At 37.7% G+C, this 22,085-nt stretch overlaps 1 protein-coding gene across 6 annotated transcripts in view; it reads right to left on the bottom strand.

Moving 5' to 3' along the window:
- Nucleotides 1-22,085, bottom strand: part of ARHGAP15 (Rho GTPase activating protein 15) — a 638,999-nt gene that overhangs the window by 141,929 nt on the left and 474,985 nt on the right. For all 6 annotated transcript variants that reach the window (XM_001157299.6, XM_063790436.1, XM_016949756.3 and 3 more), the window contains one exon: nt 2,162-2,296. In XM_001157299.6, the coding sequence (XP_001157299.1) occupies nt 2,162-2,296 (135 nt within the window). The remainder of the gene's footprint in view (nt 1-2,161; nt 2,297-22,085) is intronic.

Below are 22,085 nucleotides of genomic sequence, written 5' to 3'. Positions count from 1 at the left end.
TTCTTGAAGTCAGCGAGACCACGAACCCACCGGCAGGAACCACGTCCTGACACAATAACCCTGAGTTTGATTCTCGTTGCCTTGAACAATGAAGGACGAAGTCTCCTCTCTCTTCTCTTCCAAATTATATTATCAAACAAAGCTCATATGGAGAAACACTTTTAGCACTGTTTGTGCACCCTCTTACATTTTTAAAAGATTTTCTTAGGCACTTTCTTATTCATTCTCGCCATAACCCATTTTATAGGTGTTGGCAGAAACCCTTGCAAGAGCCATCAATCCCAATAGTCCGCTGCCTCAACTCTGCCATGTTCCGTTCTTACCATGCCTATATTTCTGAAATTCTATACAATTTGGACTTAAGTCTAGAATATCCCTGAGATGATCCTACTCCTTAGAGAAATTCAAAAGACATACTCTCATGTGGATTCGGAGGGCCTGCTTTCCATATCTCTCAAGCTAAGAAAATGACTTTCCTAACATCTTTAGAATCAGGTGAACTAAAGGAAGCTTAAATGATGGATATCCTAGATATAGCCCCCAAATAGCACATACCGAAGTATATTTCCAAATGAGATCATCCTCACTTGAATGTGTGGAGATGATGATGTGAAATTTATATGACTTCTTTAAATGTACACAATCAGAAATAGGCATCCAAATGCAAAGTCCCTCCAATTTCCTACCAGAACGCTGTTCCAACATTGTAAGTTGCTTGGGTGTTCCAAGACAGAATATCAGAAAAAGCTGTTATGGAAATGCCTGCTTGTTTATTTTTTATTTCTTCTTTTCAAATGAAGTTAAGAAAGCATGCTTAACTATGAAACATTGCTGTTCTGAAGAAGTAGAGGGGTCATGAGATGAAGTCACGACAAGGGATAAGAGTTCCAGCCTCAACTCAAAACCCATCGTTAGAGTATTGTTACTACATTCAACAACAGCAGCAGCAGCAGCAGCAGCAATAGCAACAACAAAATCTGAAATTGTGAGCAAGCAACAAGAGAAAGACCTTGGGAGAGAAATTTCTTCTTTTTCTTGATACCGTTTTGCCAGAGCTTTAAACAAGGGTGAAGGCTTTGTGAATGACAGAATTAGAGGGCATGTTGAGGGGCTGTTTTCCAACACAGGACCCCCAAATCTCCACTTCTGCTAATGGGAACACTTCATACCCAGCCATCCAAGATCAGACCTCCTGAATACAGCAGTTTTTTTTTCTTGGAGATTTGTCTCGTTAGGATTTTAATTAAGCTCCTGCCAGGCTTGCAAGGTTTTCAATTTTACCTTTCTTTCTTCTTTCTTTTTCTTCCTTAAATCAGCTGGCTTGCCAGGAAACTTTTTCCAAGCTGTCACAGTTACAGTAAGCATACCCTAAGATATTAAATTTAGAGACGTACCAGTAGTTGCTTCTCCAACGATTAATAGCAGAAGTACCCTTCCATTTGGAAAAGATTTTCATTGATTCATTCATTCATTTATTCACTTTTACTTAAGTGTGTGTGTGTTTTATGAATTAAAAAAAAAAACAGAAAAGGAAGCTTCATGGAGTATACAATGACTACTGGTTAGTAGTAGATATAACTCACTCTCTTATAAAGTCACCAGTTTAACAGAAGAAACTTGCCATTACTTCATTTGATAATCACACTGCTCATAAGCAAATTATGGCTGACTGTTTACTAGTGTTGGTGGGTGAAGGGTGAGTGAACCAAGAGAACATGATGTCTTAGTTGATAATTTAACACATATTTCATGAAATGTAATATTTAATTCACTTAGGATTCTTTTCAAGACCGCTTTGTATTCAAACTCATTGCAATTCTGAAAGTATAAAGGCAGAGACGAGGGGTGCACACAGTGAACCCTTTAAAGCAGATTTGATGAGACACTATTTTCATTTGAGGATACTTAGTTAAATTGGCTACCCTAAATAGGATGTCATATTTTTTTTCCTAATTAAGAACAAACAAACAAACAAACCTCAGATAATACTGCAGGGCCAGAAATAAAGCCATCAAAACACAAAAACGAAAACGTAAGATATGGAGCATCGGGGATACTATCTGTTCCCCATGATTATTATTATAATCATTCTTATTATTTACTTAATAATTCCAGGATGTCAGGTTATTCTACCACCTGCCCTTTTCTGTGAGGTACTTACTGATCGCTTCCACAAACTGCTCAAAGAAACTGTAAGGGAAGAGCGGCTCAGGCAGCTCCCGGAAAAACATCTTCAGTGCTCCGGTGACAACGTGGATGTCCTCCCACTGGCTGTCGTCCAAATTCAGCTTCTCTTCTGGGAAAACACGAGGAGAAATGGAACAACTGGTTTTAATGAAACAATTACAAGACACTAATTATTATGTTAATGTTTGCCTACTATCATCAGCAACCGTTAACAGCCTTCTGCACCTAGAGGTTTGGTGCTGTGCATTTTTTTTTTCCTCCCTCTTTCCGTAGGAAGGGAACATTTTCAATGGAATACCATCTGTAGGAATGCAGCTAACAAAAAAACAAGAGACACAAAGAGACAGTGCCATTGACACAGTATGTCAGATACATTTATTCCCATAATGCATCAGTATGAAAATTAGCATCACAGCTCAACATGATTCAAAGCTATTTGGTTTTGAGGCCGAGGGGCTAAGAGTTGCCAATGATGGCCGGCTCAAGGGACCGGCCTAAAGGCCTTGCTGAGCCAACAGGAGACATATGCTAAACATGGCAATAGAAAATGAGTTATTGCTTTACATGTGTTAGCCTTGCTATGTACAAGGGAATAATGGGTAACACTTTTTCCCTTTTTTTGCCTGAATATAAAGTCAGCAAGGAAGAGAATACTGAGTGAGAAAGGATATTAATTCTTTTCTTACTGCTTCAAAATCTTTTTTTTTTAGTTCTCATCTCAGTGAGGAAAATATGCCCAGCAACAATATTAGACAGACCCCTGTTGGCCTACGTAGGCTATGCAAAGCTGTCAAAAATGATAACACACTAAAGACAAACCACAAGTGCTTACCAACTCTTTTTAGAAACAACAGAAATATTTGCTTGGGAAGCTTGAGTGAGTGGAGATGTTGAAATACTAAAGAAAGTAAATGCCAAAATGAAGGTTTTAATAGTAATAAAGTGTGCTGGGCAATTATTTTTGTCCTTTTCACCCTCAATATGAATGTCTGGAATTAGTCTCACCCAAGAAGTGGATGCATTCATGTCTGAAAGGGACATCTTGACATAAAATTAAAAGGAAGCAAGGTACAAAGGCACTGCTGTCGAGCCAGACGATTTGTCTTTCTAAACGTGCAACATGGAAAAGGTTTTGGATTCGGGGCTTCATGAAACCTTAAACTAATCATTTTAGACAATCTGGGGGTTAACTGAAAAGCTGAGAATACTGGCAAGCGCCGAGGTATTTGGTCAACTGAAAATTTGTTTCTTTATTGATGTCTTGGGCTCGCATTCACATGTCCCTTGGATGTCAGTTTTATGAATTCAGAGGAGCATTTTGCACCAAAATGTAAGAAAAGCTGAGAATTGTCATTGTAGGGATTCTCTGCATGGGCTGTTTTGCTAATAATGTTCACGTCCTTTTAAAAATATTAGCCCAAATCTTCAGCAGATCTTTTTTTTTTTTTTTAATAAATGAACGATCATTTCTAAGGCTTATAGTAAGTGGTGTTCCTGCTCAACAGTGTGTTTGCAAAGAGAAGACATGAAGGTGAATCTGTTTATTTCAGACGGGCTAATCTTCCCTTTCAGTCTTCATTCCTACCTCAATCATAACACAATAATATGATACACAACAAAATCAGCAGAGGAGACCTTCTTTCTGCCCTGCAATCATTTTTGATTGATTGTATTTCAACAATTAGTCTTTTATTTGGCTACACACTATTGAAATAGGCCGACAGCATCTTAGCAGGCCAGCTTTAAACAGTCAACTGTTAACAATAGCATCAAAAAGGGAGACCTGATGGGGTTTACTGTCACTTTAAAGAACGGGGTTTTCACATTGTTGAAATCTGTCAGATATTTTGAAATGTCCCTCTCACTATGGTGCCACACCCCCTGCGTGCCCTTATAATAAAATTGGTTTTACTCCTGATTAAATCATTTTCTCCCTACCCACTACCATACTTCTCATAATGGACCTGTGTGCTCTACAGCTGGTGTTCTTCCCATGGTACCAATTCTTACTTTATCTTTTAAGCACTTTGCTGCTAAGATCTCATGCAGAGTGCTTATGTTTTGTTAAGAGCTTCATTCTTAGAGAAATAGCTTAACACATGTTCTAAAAATGTTGTACAACTTATTGCTTAAAACACATTTAGAAAATGTATAAGTACTGTAGCTTTGGCACTGAACTTTAAGTGGAAACCTAAACACACACACACACAAACACACACACACACACACACACACACACACAACTATCTCTACCAAAAATTTATCAGAAAAGTCCAACACAAAATGCCGTTTTGGTGCACAAGTTTGAAATTGCTAAAGGAAAGTGTTCAGCAGGTAAAAAAGAGAATGATTTTAACTTGAGCAAGGAAACAACAACAGCAGCAACAAATAATGGCTTAACCAAAGGAAAACAGCATTACTATTACTCATTTCCACATTAATATCAGTTAATTCAAGTGAACATGAAAATTGAACATAGTGATATATAAAGAAACTTTACCCATGAATAGATACCATTTGATTATATCTACTTAAAATACCATATAATATTAACTGTGTCCCTTAAACCAAGATTCCTACTATAGATTCCCATGTAGTTTCCATTTAAAGAAATAATAATAATTTGTAGCCCTTCAGCAAGTAGCTTAAATAGGCAATATGGCAAATAGTTGGAAAGAGTATTTTGAAATATAATACTAATTTTTATATCAAGTTTTCATAATCAACCAAGGTTAAGATCCCTTGTAAACCAGGTGATGTTAAGGCAAATTTTGCAAGGCCACTGTAGTTTATCTAAACATGAAGTTATGTCCATATAGTATGCCTTCTCATGAAGCCAACCAGTCCTCAAGATGAACTAACCATAACCCTACCCTGGTGTTAACAGGCATTATTACAAATATATTTGCATTATTTGATAAGCATTTTCTAACTAGATTCTACAGAGTGATGATGTCTTATACTTTTCCCTTTTCTAATAGAGTTTCTCAAAAGCACCACACTATTGACATTTGGGGCTGGAAAATTCTTTGTGGTGGGGGCTGTCTTGTACATTCTAGTATGTTTAGCAGTATCCCTGACCTTTATCTAATAGATGCCAGTAGCATTTCCCAGTGGGGATGATAAAAATTGTGTCTAGAGATTGCCACGTATCTCCCCATGGTGCAAAATTATTCTTGGTTGAGAGCCACTATAGTGAAGTCCATAAGTGTCTATAGAAGTAACTCAACAAAGATTTACGAAGTCTACCATAGGTGGTCAGGGAACTAGAAAATTAGATACACACATATTGATATTTCCTTAATATGAACTTGAGTTGGTAATTATTCTTGACAACATCATAACTTTTTATAGAACAAAATCCATATGAACTCATTCAGGCTACTTTGCAACGAAAGCGATAACCAACAATTACTTAGAGCTTACACTGTACCAGGGACTGTGCTATGCACTCTACATTCATTATCTAATTTAATGCTTTCGGCAAGGAATGAGGAAGATGCTATTGTTATCATCATGTCCATTTTACAGATAAGGAAAGTGAGGCATAGGTAGATTAAACAATTTTCCCATGGCTGCCAAGTGATGAAACCAGGATAAAGAGCCAGTAAGCCCCCACTATGTTTAAAATCACTGTGTTCAGACTTAATCTTGGCTGGCAGAAGCAGAAAGGGAAAAGGCAAATAAACAGTAATTGCAAATGGTAGTTGATTGACTATTATGTCAAGATTGTAATTTTTACATTTTATCCTTAAATGTCTAACTCGAGGCTATGCTTTTACCTGTAAACTGACTCTCATCTTTGGTAATTACAGACTTGTAGAAGGCACAGATTCTTATATAAACAGATACAAAACAAATTGGTAATAAGAAGCAACTGCATTAGGAAACGGGCAGAGATGGAGCAAATTGTTAGGTAGCAATGGAGTGAAGAGGAAATATGATAGAGTAGGAAAAAGACCATACGAAACACCCACTCCAGGACTGGATTTACCACTAATTCATTGTATATCTATTTATTTATTTATTTGTAAAATGAAGATAGAAGGATAATTGTTGGTATCAAATGGGAAAATGTACCTGAAAAACATTTTAAAGCATAAGGAATCAAACATATCCAATATGTCACCAGAATGAGGCAGGTGAGTAAAGGCCAAAATGATAAAATAAAAAAGGGACTAAGGCAACTGAAACATTGAACAAACATTGTAAGCCAGCCTGGTTGTTTTAGAGGATTTATCTCAGTACGATGCAGTTTCTTGAACGGGATCAACAAAAACTACATTGCTATAAAGAACTACCTGGGCCTGGTTAATTTACAAAGAAAAGAGGTTTAACTGGCTCACAGTTCTGCAGGCTGTACAGAAGAATAACTGGGGAGGCCTCAGTAAACTTCCAATCATGGGAGAAGGTGAAGGGGAAGCCAGCACATCTTCACATGGCCAGCAGCAGAGAGGAGTGAAGAGGAAAGTGCTATACACTTTTAAACAGCCAGATCTTGTGAGAACTTACTATCACGAGGACAGCAAGAGGGATATCCATCTTCATGATCCAATCACCTCCCACCAGGTCCCTCCCCCAACATTGGGGATTACAATTCAACACAATTCAACATGACATCTGGGTGGGGACACAGCCAAACCATATCACATGTTATAGTCCAATCCTAGGAAGAAGTCTGGTTGAATCACAATGTCTCACAATCCTTTCAATCTGTGCTGGTTTCTCCTGGCCCTCTAATTAGGTTATCTTAAATTCATTTTGGTTATGGTTTTGCCTTAAAGCTTATAAACAGAATTAAAGATAGGTTAAGCTCCACAATGCAAATACCATGTGAATTTTATGAGATCACACACACATACACACACACACAACCTAAATGTTGTACCCAAACAAGGTTACCTTGAAATGCTCTTTCTTGAAGAGCCTTTAGGGTATCTTTTAAGTAAAAACTTATTTATATCAAGCTTTACAAATTATATTTGAAAGAAAAAATTTGACAGTAGCTATTAGGAATAATTTTTCTTAAAAAGAAGAACTGAAAGATGAACCTTTGATAGCCATAGTAGGTCAATGGTAGTTTCCAAGGAACAAGGAGCATTTAAGTATCATTAAGAGTTTAATTACTGTCCAGGTATAGTGACTCATGCCTGTAATACCAGCACTTTGGGAGGCTGAGGTGGGCAGATCACCTGAGGCCAGGAGTTTGAGACCAGCCTGGCCAACATGGTAAAAAAAAATAACAAAAAGTAGCCCGGCATGGTGGCATGCCTGTAATCCCAGCTACTTGGGAGGCTGAGGCAGGAGAATTGGGAGGTAGAGGTTGCAGTCAGCCAAGATCACACCACTGCACCCCATCCGCCTCGGTGACGGAGCGAGACTCTGTCTCAAAGGAAAAAAAAAATGAGTTTACCCCTTTCCTCTTGTATTATATATTGCTTTGTAGATATTGGTATATATAACCAGCAGTTGTGATATCAGGTCCAATTTTAACTAGACTCAACCTGTTTTAACCTAGTCTTTTTTGAAATATGCTTGCACTTGGACTATCCAGAATAGAAGAGTAACCGAGTCAAGAAAGAAAATCTTCTTCATGTGTTAAAAACAAGTGCTTCTTTACCTTGTAATAGTTTTCATAGCACTTTTAAAACCTCTTTCCAACTTTTATTTTATTGTTGCAATTTTAAAAAGAGGAAAAGACACCCTAGCTTTCCCAGGATACAGAAAGAATAGCCCTGATCTCATTAATACAGTGAAAAGAACTTGTTACACTATGAAACTCTCATAAAGGATGATGTCCCTGCTTCCAGCACAGACGACCATTTGGATCCCTTATCTAAAAGGCCTGCTGGGTACATGAAAGTCACATCCCAAATGGAAGAGATGCCAGAGGGATGATCGATCCAAAACATAATATGTTTGGCCCTAAAATCAAATTGAAAGATTAGATATTAATGTGGATAAAATGACACTGTTTATAAGGATATAGAAGATTTTTAGTTTAGCATTTAAAGGAATGGATCAAAAGTAAGTTGGTTGAATCACTCAACTAGCTCAACTTTTCTTGCTGTGCTGGCTCCTGAAAGTGATGGTTTGGTCTGATTTCTGGTGGATTAGAGAGGTTCTGCATTCTCAAACACGGTGATGTCACCCTGTGCCAAAAGTAGCATCTTTCTGTGCTGCACTGGCTAAAGCTCCTCCTTCCACACCTTGGCTGTAACATGAGACTTCATTGAGGATATTATCTGAGAAAACTAAACCAGTTGGCCAGTTAATTTGTTTGTTCACTTAATTGTTTTCAAACAAACAGAGATGGAAGGAGACTACATACTGGGCCTTGTGTTTTTAAAGCTACAGCTGTTGAGGCTGCTTTATGTTCCTCAAAGGAGAGGGCTTAATCAGGTGCTCAGAAAGTGAATATAAAGTTCTGGACATTTTACATCTTGTTACTCTTCCCTAGAATCATATTATTTTGTCCTTGGGGGCAAGCCAGGACAAACTCAAAGAACAAATATATCACCCAAAATTATGCATCGTGCCTGTTATGTGCTGAATTGTGTTCTTCCATTCCTCAAAATCAAACGTTGAAGTCTTAACCCCCAATATTTCATAGTGTGACTATATTTGGAGATTGGATCTTTAAATAGGTAATTATGGTAAAATGAGGTCATGTGGGTCCCCATCCAATATGTATGGTGTCCTTATAACAACAGATTAGGGTGCAGACAGAGGAAAGACCATGTGAAGACACAGGAGGAAATTGACTGCCTATACACCAAGGAGGGAGCCTTAGGAGAAATCAACTTACCGATACCTTAATCTCAGACTTCCAGCCTTTAGAACTGTGAGGAAATACATTTCTGGTGTTTAAACCACCCAGTCTGTGGTACTTTAGTATGGTAGCTCAAGCAAACTAATACAATGCCCCAAGGTTTTGAACAGAGAAAGACAAGGTCAAATTTCTGGATCATACCTATACATCTTCTCAACACAAGGGCTATGCTACACTTGTGAAACACAGTGAACAACAGAGTTAGCTCTTTAGGTAATTCCATTTGAAGAAAAATAATTACCAATATTCAGAGAACAGATTTGAAGCTGGAATTAGTTGAAAAATTGCCTGCCTATTCAGGCTTAACCTATTTCAAATGATTTGCTCTACAAACATGCAGAATACTCTCCAGTGTGGTCTCCAGAGAAAGAATAAAATCATGATTGCCATTTTCATATTCATTCTGTGTCCAACTACTATGTCTAAAGTGGAAATATTGCATGGTTGCCATCACCTGAGACTCTAAGTACTACTAGAAAACATTGGAAACTTCCTCAGGAAAAACTCAACCCAAGTCCAATCAACTGTCTATGGTCATGATACCTATCAAAGAGAAAGGAGCAAAGTGGTTTTAAATATGAAAACTTGTACGCAAAATCAAAGAGATCTGTTTCATATGATTTATCACAGTAACCCCCAGGAAGCTCTTAGGAGTCCTATGTTTGAAAATGGTTCCTTTCTGGCAAGAGGAGACAGACCTGTGCATAGAATAGATGGTTCTATTACCACCTGGTCTACAAAACCTGGTTTTCTGTGGCCTCCTTGAATTACAACAGAGGGAGGAAGGAAGTAACCACAGACTTTCTAAGATTTTAAAACTTTTTTTTAAAAGCTTTTATTTCTGAATATCTAATGGGCTACTTTGGCATGCCACATTAGCTTGCTTTTGGTGTGCTTTCAGGTTGTGTGCATATCTTTGGAAATTATTTGAGAAGGCCAAAGCATGCACATGTCACAGGCTCATATGAAATATCTTTAGTTACTCTCTTGGAAGGAGGTGGAACGGTCTTCTACTCTATCCAGTACAGGAAGCGAGTCAGGAGCAAGACTGTCTTATTTTTATTTCTCCTCAGATTTCATTTGAAGGTAAAGAATAACATAATAAATAGGTACAACTGAAACTTGCGAAGCAGGCGCCACAGATGGAAAGTATAACACATGTGTCATTGCTTTGTGCATTTTTAATTTATAATGGCATAACATAAAACATCTTCCCATCATCACAACTCCATGCATGATGCTACCTTATAAAATGACATTAGTGACATTATGCTTCTCTCCAGGCTTTTAGATATTTCGTTTAGGTAGCTGAGAAAAGGTAGTCCTGTTTAGATGCAACAACAGCAACAAAAATGAACAGACTTTTTTCTTTCAGTGAGGATCATAAAAAAAAAAACTGATGGATTTCCTGGCACCCATATATATTTCTCTAATTCCTTTCTTACTCAGAGCTTCCAACACTGTTCTTATTTCCATTCAGTCAAAGGCTTTTTGTACTCTATAGATACCGTACACAATGGTTCTTTTTATTTAACCATCTTCTCCAAACAGATTCTGAATTTGCTGGAATTCCATGGATGATTTCATACATTACATACTCCAAAGGGGAGAGAATCGTAGGATTAAATTTCGACAAAGTCATTTTTGAAAGCTTGCTTCATAGTGGCTTTAAATTTCAACACCATTGCTATTGTTCCCTCCAAGTTATATCACGTTTGCAAATATGAAGCACAGGGCCAAGTCAAAACCTATCTCTTAATGATATCTAGGAAATAAACTAAGTCCTATAAATTCCCATATACAGATAATATGTCTATTGTAGGCAAAAACGCATATATAGAAGTGACTTAACATTCTGGTTTCTTCACTTGTCAAATGAGAGTTCTTAATTTTGTGTGAGATTTAAGTGATGTAATATATGAAAAGCATCCAATATAGACAGACTTTGGCAAATATTTCCAGAATGTAATATAATTTCTGGCTTTTAATCATTCCCCTTACTATGTTGGTGATATGTGTAGGGTTAGAAATGGTAACATTGAAAAGGATATGGATTTGGGTTTTTGCTAACTTAGAATTTTCTGTCTGGAAATATTTCTTCAGAAAAATTGAAATAAAAGGTAAACAAAACTGGTAGATTAAGATATTGCTACTCTCATTCATTGAAACTATGTTATCCCCAGATAAGACATCTGTTAGTTGTCAATTAAGATAACCAAAATGAAGAGATGATTTCTAGTAATTATTAATGATAATTTTTAACCTAAGTTATCTCGATTAGTTGGATTCATGGGAGTAAACTAAATTTTCTGCATCACAGGACTTTTCTTCACCACAATCACCACTAAAGCTCCACAAAGGTACACAAAATAAGAGTTGGGAGATTTATAAATTTTACAACTACTTGCATGAAGTAAGGTAAAATAGCTAGGTCCTTGTGCAACAACTTCTTGTTGAAACTACTGAACAACATTATCATCTTAATTATTCTAGCCTAAACAAACCTGTGGCACCAATTCCCCGGTCTCTGCCCATAGTTTGTGATGCCTAGCTATCTATGTTGTTAATCTTGACTCTTCCCTACATTGGGTTTCATTTCAAACTTTGCTTACCATGTTTCTAATCCTAGCCTGAGAACCCCATCACTCCTGGGGCATGCCTAATTAATTTAACTATAGTGATTTAAACAAAGGGTCTCTCCTCTATCTCTGTCTCAAAGAAATTTGTTTTTATTTATCTTTATATCCCCAGTGCTTAGCCAGTGACTGATGCACTCATTTTTATTAGCTATTCATATATTTGTACCACCTATCAAATTTTAACCTCCTTTGATAACAGAGGCTATTTCATAATACCAATGATGATGACAATAGATATATGTATACACACACAGCATTATTTTTGTATTCTCTTTGTTTATCATTCTCTTTCAAAACACTTAACAAATACTGAAGACATAAGTAGGTTATTCATTCACTTATCAAATATTTATTGAACCCAAATTTTGTGCTAGGCATGTTATAGCTGCTGGGGTAAAAATAAGATAAATAAAGATCTAGCTTCTATGCTCAAAGATTTCATAGTATATAGGAAGTTTGGTCAAATAGAAAAAAATGTAATCAAGTACGGTAAATGTTATTATATAACTTCTTGCAGACTGCTATGGGAACATAGAAGATTAGCATCAAGCTTCATCTGGGTGTAGTCAGAAGGCTTTCCAGATGAGGTGTCACATAATAATGATCTTAAACGATGAGCAGTCAGGTGAGTGAGGGTGGTGCAGGAGCTGGGAGGGAGGAAGAGAAGAGATGAAGAAAAATTCAACTAGAAGTAACGATCACACCAAGGAATGAAGAACATGATGCATTTGGGACACCACAAGTTGTCGGAGACCCTAGAGGCATAGATTCCATATCTCAGGGTGTTGAGGATAGAAAAGAAGGCAGAGGGTACAGCATGAAGGTCCTTACAACCGAAAAAGTCTGGATGACCATAAGCAGGGGAGCAACATTCTAGAAAGATGCTCTGGCAGTAGCACATAGGATGGGTTGGAGTGGGCGTATAGAAGAGGGGTGGTGTGTCCAAAAAGACACAATGAGCAAGAAGCTCAGCTGAGAGGCTCTGATGTATTGAAATACTGGATATTCACTGTGGAAAAAAATGCTTTTAAAAGAAGTCAGTTAATAAGAAACAGGTGCAGAGAAAGAAGTCTAGAAAACTGATGGCTAGCATTTACAAAGGATTAGAGTTCAGAGACGAATTTTTGTGTATCACATTTATTATAGGTTCAGGGAAGTCAAAATATTCTATTTTCCTGAAGTTTATAAAGACCTGCTGGTATTTTGCAAATCAGAATCCATTTGGATTATCTGACCAGAGATAAGACTTCAATGGTGTTTTAGTATCATGAACTACTTTACGGACGCTACAAAAGGGAATTACAATTAATTGGATTATGTTGGTCTCCACATGCTGATTGTAAGGAAATAAAATATAAAAGTGTGACTATTGCTAACAGGTCATATCTATCATCAACCATGGGATTTGCTTTTTTACTTACCAATAAGATTAATTTCTTCTTAACAATCTTCCAATTTGAAGTCATTTTAATTATAGAGTTTAGAGAATTCAAAGGAAAAGGCAAACCTACTTTCAATGTATTATTAATAATTGACCTAATTTTTATTCATCTTTATGATGAGGGAAAAAGAAATGGATGGTTTGTTTATTGTTTAGAAGATTTTTACTTACTTAAGATCCTTTTGCAATCTTTCTTTGATCTCCATTTAATTAAAAATTTTATTTACCGGATTTCTATAAAGTGCTAAGCCCAGGGCTATGTTTCTGGGGATTCACAACAACGTGGTCTCTGCTTTCAAGGAAACTGACATCTCAAAAGGAGATAGGCCTACAAACTTTAAGCGTCATTGAGCATTGTAGTAAAGGTATAAACTACTAGAAAACCAATAATAGTTGAGCACTTCTCAGGCACTATTCTAAGTGCCTCACATGCAGGAATTCATTTAATCCTCACATCAACATATGCTGGATGTACTGTTATTAGTTCAACTTTACTGATGGAAAAGCAGCTCCAGAGATCAAGGAACTTGTTCAGGTTCACTCAGGTATTTAGTAGCGGAGTCCAGGCAATCTGGCTCCACTTAAAACCTCAATCATTCTGCTAGTGATACAGGACAGGTAAACCCCAAATCGGGCCTCACTGGGACGGCTTTTGGCTTTGCCCAGGTCTGCCCTGTCCCTGCTTTAGCTAGTCCTCATTTTGGTTTGGTGTCTGAGCCTCGCCTCTGTGGTTGAGTCCTGCCTCCTATCTCATGAACACAATGTGTGGAATGGTTCATTCTGACAGGTGACAGATGAAACGTCTCCCACACAATGGCAGTGAGAAGTGCATAGGATTTTGTTGAACTGAGATGGGTGAGGAAGGATGTCCCAGAACCAGCTATATCAGCATCACACACAGGACATTTAAGGTGAATTATCAAGACCTACCTCAGTTTTAACTGAAACAGAGGCTTTTGGATGCAACTGGCTGTGTGATTGCATTTCTACAAATACTAATTAGTCTATGATTTAACAAGTCCTCCAGGTGATTTTGATGCATGTTAAACTCTGAGGACCACTGTTCTAGCAAAGAGGTATGAAATGGATCAAAATTTGATATTGGCAAGAGGCTTCATTATGACCAGTGCAAAGGTGAATGATGAAATGTAATGAGAACTTAGCTTGGAAGCCAGGGAAAAGTGTAACTGTTATGATAATAGATTAAATGGTCTCTGTTAGATGTGAAAGAATTGTCAGAAGTTTGTATGAGGAAATATCATCCAGACTGTATTTTACGAAGATAAATCTGTAGGAAATAGAATAATGCATTTGAGAGGTGAGAAGTAGGAATATGCAAATTAGTTAGAAGGCCCTGGAAACAGCCCAGCAAGATACCATGAAGGCCAGAACTAAATAGTATTTGTAGAAATGCAATGAAAAGGCCATGTGAGGCCATCCATTTAATGAACATAGGGGTGGTAAAGGGGGAATGAACCAAAGAAAACTATTGTTTGTAGCTAGTTATGCAAGTTATCTTACATGTAATACTTGAGAAAGAGTAGCTAGGATTTTTAATTTGTTCAGTTTGTTTTTTGATAAAAAGATGCCTGGGAGAATGAGTTTGGTTGGGGGATGCTATGGACACTTTCGTTTGGTGATGCTAAGTAGATATTTGGACCTTGGACTATGGAGCTTGGTAAAGAGATAAAGACTGGACAGACAAATTTGAAAATTATCAGCATAGAAGTGAAAGTTGAGTAATAATAACAACAACTGTAACAACAAAGACGACAAGACCATTAACTTAACACCTGTCATGTGCCAGCCGCTGTGCTTGGTACTTTATCTGCATGATCTTATGTCATTTTCATAGTAACAAAGCAAGGTAGTATTCACGGATTTTATAAGTGAGGAACTAGGGACCAGAGAAATTAAATAACTTGCTCGAATTCGTACAAGAAGTTAGTGTCAAGGCTAACATTCCAACCCTGATTTATCTCACAAATTATTTTGCAAAACCACCTAAAACAATAAGGGACGGAAACAGTTGTATAGCAACATATAGAGCAAGAAGGGAAAAAGTGTCATTCAAGTTTATGCCCTGGAACTAATAATCATTTTTACATGAGGCTCATAAGCAGCCTGCTTCAAACCATTACATTAAAAAAACTAACAAACAACATGAGTTCCTGGATTAATAATTTATTTCCAATGATCAGCATCTAAACAAATCAGCTTGGTTGGGAAGGTAAATTCCATTACGGTGTACAGCCTTGTTTCTAGAGGAGTAGTGTTAGTCTTACATACACTGTAAAAGGCCAGGTGCAGTGGCTCACGCCTGTAATCCTAGAACTTTGGGAGGCCAAGGTGGTTGGATCACTTGAGGTGAGGAGTTCGAGACCAGCCCGGACAACATGGCAAAACCCCGTCTCTACTAAAAATACAAAAATTAGCCGGACATGATGGTGCGTGCCTGTAGTCCCAGCTACTCGGGAGGCTGAAACAGGAGAATTGCTTGAATCCAGGAGGCAGAGGCTGCAGTGAGCCGAGATCACACCACTGCACTGTACCCTGGGTGACAGAGTGAGACTGTCTCAAATAAATAAATAAATAAATAAATAAATACACTGAACAAGTCACACTTTGTGATTCAGGCCATCATGGCCCACTGCTAACCCAAGCTCTTTGATGTGTAGCTAATTAATAACAATTACAATGCCGTATATTTTATGAGGCAAAATACACCTAAAGTTGAGAGGAATAAAACACATGGATTGTTGTTCAATGTTTGTGTCTAAATGACTTGGTTCAGTGGTTGTATCTAAATAAACAAGTGGATTGTTTGCAATCAAAATGGAAAGTCGATTGGTCAGGAAGATGACCCATCAGATTTATACTCTCTGCCTTAGTCCAAATGCTTAGGAAGGCAGAACCAAACTATGAATCTCAGTTAAAGTTTAAACTGACTTAAGAACATTGTATTTTAATTTTCTGAAAATCTAGGTTACATTTCCTTTAATGAACAGAGCTATTTTTAAGTGGTAGAGCAGCCATACGTTCATTTGAATATGTGATAAGGCATTGAATAAACTTCCACTTTCCATATCACTTACAGATTGGATTTATATACTGAACACACCTTCATCATACATTTTAAAACTAAGTTTTCTAATTCTATCATTCGAGGCCTCTTTTTCCGGGCCACAACCTGCCATTCAATCTTAAAATTTGACCTCATTCAGACCTGAGCATCTGGGCCCATTATACTAGTATACTCGATATTCCCAAGCAAGAACCATACTGTGGTTCTTGCTCATTCTTGACCTAAGCTATCATACCCACCCACCTCCTATGGCACCATCCCACCACTTCTTTAAAGCCCAAAGGAAGATTGTTTATCCCAGAAGTTCTGCCTAGAGTGATCCACTTTTCCTTGATCTCACTTTCTTTTGAGCACGAGCATTTATTGCTCATGGCACCAATTCAGGGATTAAGCATTCACAGTCCTGGCATTCTTGCATTGTCTCCTGCCCTCTGTTCTGCTGCAGATGCCTCTCGTTGGCCCAATCTAGTTGGAAGCCTGTTGGAAGGCGAGTGCATACAGATCCTGGGTACCGAACAGGGTAGTGAAGAGTGGAGAATGGGTATGAGGTGGGGGGGCAAAGAGAAGATTACAAACACATCAATCCCATATTCTGTCAGTTGAAATCTAGAAGTGCAAATGCCTAGAGAAATATTTCAGAATCTCAGAACAGTGTAACTTGGTTTTGAATTTTATAGAAACTTTTTGGGTGGGTATGGGAGGGACAAGAATCTTTTGTGTAAGGCCATACCTAACATCCTTAATCCCATAAAGAAAAACATGTACACGCATTTATCCCAATGTGTAATTATTGACATAAACACAGCTGCTCTCTATGTTAAAGGAACATTAAACTCACAAAAGCATGGAAATTCCTACTTAGAGTGCCTACTCCATTCTTAACATGCCTTGTTGTGCCCAGATGCTGCATGTTTTTTGTACCATTTAAAAGGTTGATGTACAAAAGCAAAAAGGTGGTAGAAAAAAATAACTAGAGAGAGAATTGAGCCAGTAGAGTTGTCCTATTCTTAAATTTTATTATGTACTAATCTCCATAATGCCTAGGCACAACAAAACAAATTAAGAATTAAAGAAGAGATAATTTGACTGTGGATTTCTGAATTTGGGGGCAGGAAAGCTACACATGTAAAGATACACAAGACACATACAGCCAAAACAGAAGAATACTGAAATTGTGTAGTTTATGTTAAACTTAAAATAAATAGAGATTTACACTTCCTTTTAGATCCAGAAATACATGAAAACTTGCAAGGCAGCCCACAACAAAGCAATTGACAAGAAAGATAGCATCTGCTTTTCTGTCTATTCAAGCTGAAGTTTTTCATTCTAAATGCAAGCAATGCTTCCCAAGTTAACATAATTAACTCATGACAATCCTGAAACATCATAATATAAGATACAGATGGAAATTCAAAGCTTTAAAAATGTCAGCTAACTGCATCAGGATTATCACTTTTTTTAAAGTGAACAAACCATAATGCTAATTAAAACAGGTGTTTTTATTTCAAACCCTTTTGCATGTTATGAAATTACAACCAGGGTTATTTATTTATTAGTCGGCTGTGAAACATACATCTTAGAAACAAGAGGATCTGTGAAAACAACAAAGTAAAAAGATAAAAAGAATGACACTCAGTACTGCTTTCTGACACAATAGACGACCAGTCGTTCAATTAGTTAGTAATTTCCGTGTGACTACTTGACAGAATCTACTAATTGTTAATCTTACACTAACTATTGCTTTACATAATTAATTATATTCAAATAAAAACAACAAAGACATGTGGGCCTGTTGCCCTTTTGAGAATGTTTTTTTCACAAACTGGTTCTGCTTACTGACAATATTTCTAGTAGAAAAAGATATTAATCTCACAGGAAAAAAATAACACATAAAAATGTTAGCACATTCTGCCTTTTACCTTGCTTACAGAGCACGAGTCTCCCAGTCCCCCACCAAGTACAATAACAACAGCAACAAAATCCCCAAAGCTACTAACTGCTTTACACAAATCTATCCTTGAAGCAAATCTTAACGGCCGAAGTCCTTTGAGTTGGGATCTTTCATATTAATTTAGAATTGCATAAAATTCAGAGTAACCCATCCAGAGGTCAAGCATCATTCATCATTAGTTGAAGTGACATTTTCAGCCCTTCATATTGCAGCTGCTAAGAAGAGAGGGGGAAAGGTATTCTTCGAGCGGAAAAAAACAAGAGACAGAACACAATCCTTGCTCTATCCACAGAGGAGAAAACAAGGTGCCTCTATGTCAGCATGATAATATGCTTACATTTGGTGATGTCATTCTTCCCTAACCCCAGAGTCACTAAGCACATGGCAGCTGCATTCCTCCACTTAGGAGTTCTGGTGCAGATCAGTATTAACCATTTTAGATGTAAATGAAGCCCTTCAGTGGGGTGGAGAACATGGCTTTGTGAGCTGAAATGATGATTTATATCTGAATCCTATCTTGTTTTTGAGAGATTGGAACTTGTTAACAAGGCTGCCCTTGTTCTTGTGGCATCCTCCAGGCATAAAAAATTCTGGGAAGCTGAGTATGATCACTTTTGAAACTGCAAAACAGCATTCCAAGGCTTTGCAGCAAACATACTGGCCAAATTAGGACCTCTGAAGCTTTGCAATTCACAAATGAAAGATCTCTCTCTCTGTCTCTCTCTCTCTCTCTCTCTCGTGGGAGGCCTTCTTTTCACTGAAACATTAAGGTCAGGACAGGAAATGGGAGCAATTAAAATGAAACAGTAATCAGAAAAAAATAGGTAGCTGGTATTTAAATGGCTAATAATTCACAGGGCTTTTGATAATGCATTGATGTTTGCAAACTCATAAGACATCTCTAAGTTCTAAATTATCAGGGTTATTTGCCCTAAGAATCAAAGTTTTCCTGGCAAATGTTCTAAGTCAAAAGATAAGTGTTATGAAATACAGCCATAAAAGAAGTGAGAGCTGAGGTTTCTGCTAAGTAAGACTCTCCAGCCTCTTTTTGAGTTGTCTTCTCACACTCTGCCCCACCTGAAACATCATAGAATTTTGGTGCTGATTCTTCTCCCAAGTTAGAGCAGCGTGACTGAAATGTATCTGCAGTAATTATTTACAGTGTGTAAGAAAACCAGGTTCCAAATTTTGCAAAACTTAAAACTAAAAACAACTGACATTTCACTGGGGGAAAAGAAAGTAATTTCAAGAAATCCTCCACTATCATGGCTTATGTAGATACGAATTGCATATATAGTTATAATTACTGTTGCATTATATCAAATGTAATATAATGTACCTTTTACATCTGTAATGGCTTTCCAAATATTGTTTAACTTTCCCCTTCACTATGTTTGGTTGGGATCATACCCATTCAGAAGAGGCAAGTGGAGTAAATAATGGCACATGATTGAGGCAGGTGAGATCACAGGTCCTTTGGCTTCTCATACATGTGGTCAGAGCCTGTAGTGGTCCAATTTTTAGACTTGACCTTGAGGAAAGTGTACACCTTTTAGTTACATCAAAACCATATGGGATTTCTGGCATTAAAAACTTCTTTACAACACAGGCTTTAAGGTTGCATGTGGATGTCTCATATACCAGCTGACAAAAAATAGGAGTTGTCTATATACAGTGGTTGAAATAAGGATTGTTATACATTGCTCACGTTTTCCCATTTTACTTTTAACTACTCTGATATGAGCTGAGTGCACGCAGAGATCAGGTTGGGGTGTTAAAAAGGTGATTAGCTAGATAACTTAGGAAATTATTTTAGCAAGCTAATAAATATATTGAAGCAAAATATAACAATAATACTGATATAGTGCATTACAGATAACAAAGCACTCACATTCGCTATCCCACTTAAGAATCACAACAATCTGGGGAAAAGTTATTAGTTTGTATTCTCCACATTTTAGAAGATAGTAAATGGAAGTTCAATGAAATAACCACTCAAAATTTGTGAATAGGAGAGCCAAGGCTTTGAGTCAAATACTCCTTCAATAGTGCTGTTGTAGCATGATTGCTGATATTTAAACCAGCTTCCCATTTTAATTGGTAAACAATACCTGTGTTAAGCTATGAAGAAAGCATCCAAGGATAAAAGTAGTATAAAATCATTTCAACTTCAAAACACAGGTAGCGAAAGATACAGATGTATGGTTTTTTGTTTGTTTGTTTGTTTTTTGAGACAGAGTCTTGCTCTGGCGCCCAGGTTGGAGTGCAGTGGCACCATCTCCGCCCACTGCAACCCCTGCCTGCCAGTTTCAAGCAATTCTCCTGCCTCAGCTTCCCAAGTAGCTGGAACTACAGGCGCACGCCACCATGCCTGGCTAATTTTTGTGTGTGTGTGTGTGTATTTTAGTAGAGACAGGGTTTCACCGTGTTGGGCAGGCTGTTCGCGAACTCCTGAGCTCAGGCACTTCGCCTGCCTCTGCCTCCCAAAGTGCTGGGATTACAGGCATGAGCCACCATGCCTGGAGGTGAATGCTTTTAAGGTAGGTTTCAATTGGCTCCCTGTGGCCCATCAGTTCTGTCTCCCTACATTGGAAGTCAAAAATTTCTTAATTTAAATGCCGCGAATCTGATTCCTGAGGCAGCATACCTTGGCATCATGATTAGCTAGGGATCATTTGCTAGGGATATTAGCTAGGAACATGGTTTTTTCCCTGGAGTATCTGTCTTGTTTTTGACCCTGGGTTCCAACTACCTTGTTGTGAGGTGCTATACCTTATGCTTCTGGAAATGCCTTGTTTCTGGCACAGGACTAATTCTTTACCTGGATATATAGTTTAAGGTGCTAATTATGTGTCAGTCCCAGCAGAATAGAATACCACATGAAAAATGTTCTTCATATGAGAATTCAGCTATGGCGTTGAGGTGGACAGAGCAAAGAGCTTAGAGTCAGAGCTCCATCCTTCAAGTCCTGAATCTTATCACTTAATCTCAGCCTCAGTTGCTGGGCTGTTGTGAGCATTTATTCAAAAAATATAGGTGAAAACAACCTGTAAAAATGCAAAGTACGGCTGGGTGCAGTGGCTCATATCTGTAATCCCAGCACTTTGGGAGGCCAAAGCAGGAGTTCAAGACCCACCTGGCCAACATGGTAAAATCCCGTCTCTACTAAAAATACAAAACTTAGCCAGGCATGGTGGTACATATCTGTAATCCTAGCTACTCAGGAGGCTGAGGCATGAGAATCGCTTGAACCCGGGAGGTGGAGGTTGCAGTGAGCTGAGATTGCTCTATTGCCCTCCAGCCTGAGCGACAGAGTGAGACTATCTCAAAAAACAAAAACAAAAACAAAACAAAACAAAACAAAACAAAACAAAAAAACCCTGTAAAATATTATGCTATGCACGGTATTATCATTACTTTTTTCTTCACTACAATAAAGCAAAAGAGAGTAGAGCATTTAGGAGAAAGCGCAGAGTCGAGTTTTCAGGATGCATGCCAAGGATTTGAGAATTAAAGTTGTCTGAGTGCCACTATTTAGTTGCAACAAATTCTATCATATCTTCTTTGATTTTAGTGGAATATATAACATACATGTATCAAATGAATTTAGTCATGGTCATTAGGACTAAGGTACTGAAGCTGCATCTTGAAGAATTGATTAGGGAACCTCTCAGTCACTACCTAGATATAATATGTTCTCTGAAAGGGCATCTTGTATAAATAAATTCATATTGGTGAAATGCTGGTTATCAAAAGTTTGAATTTTGTAATGGCAGGTTGTGTTACTGAGTTAATACAGGAGCTTGATAAACATTGTAAAGCTGAGGCAGACAGAATCCTCTAACTGCATTTAGAATAATTGTGACGACTCCTCTGCTTCAGATGCGTGAAGAACAGTGCACACGCACGAACACAGTCAGGTTGGTTCATGTGATTCGATCCCAGTCAGC

Source organism: Pan troglodytes, chromosome 13 (genome assembly GCF_028858775.2).
Source record: "Pan troglodytes isolate AG18354 chromosome 13, NHGRI_mPanTro3-v2.0_pri, whole genome shotgun sequence".
In the NCBI taxonomy this organism is placed as follows: Eukaryota; Metazoa; Chordata; class Mammalia; order Primates; family Hominidae; genus Pan; species Pan troglodytes.
The sequence above is the reverse complement of the archived record's forward strand: the minus strand, read 5'-3'. Positions and strand labels throughout refer to the sequence as shown.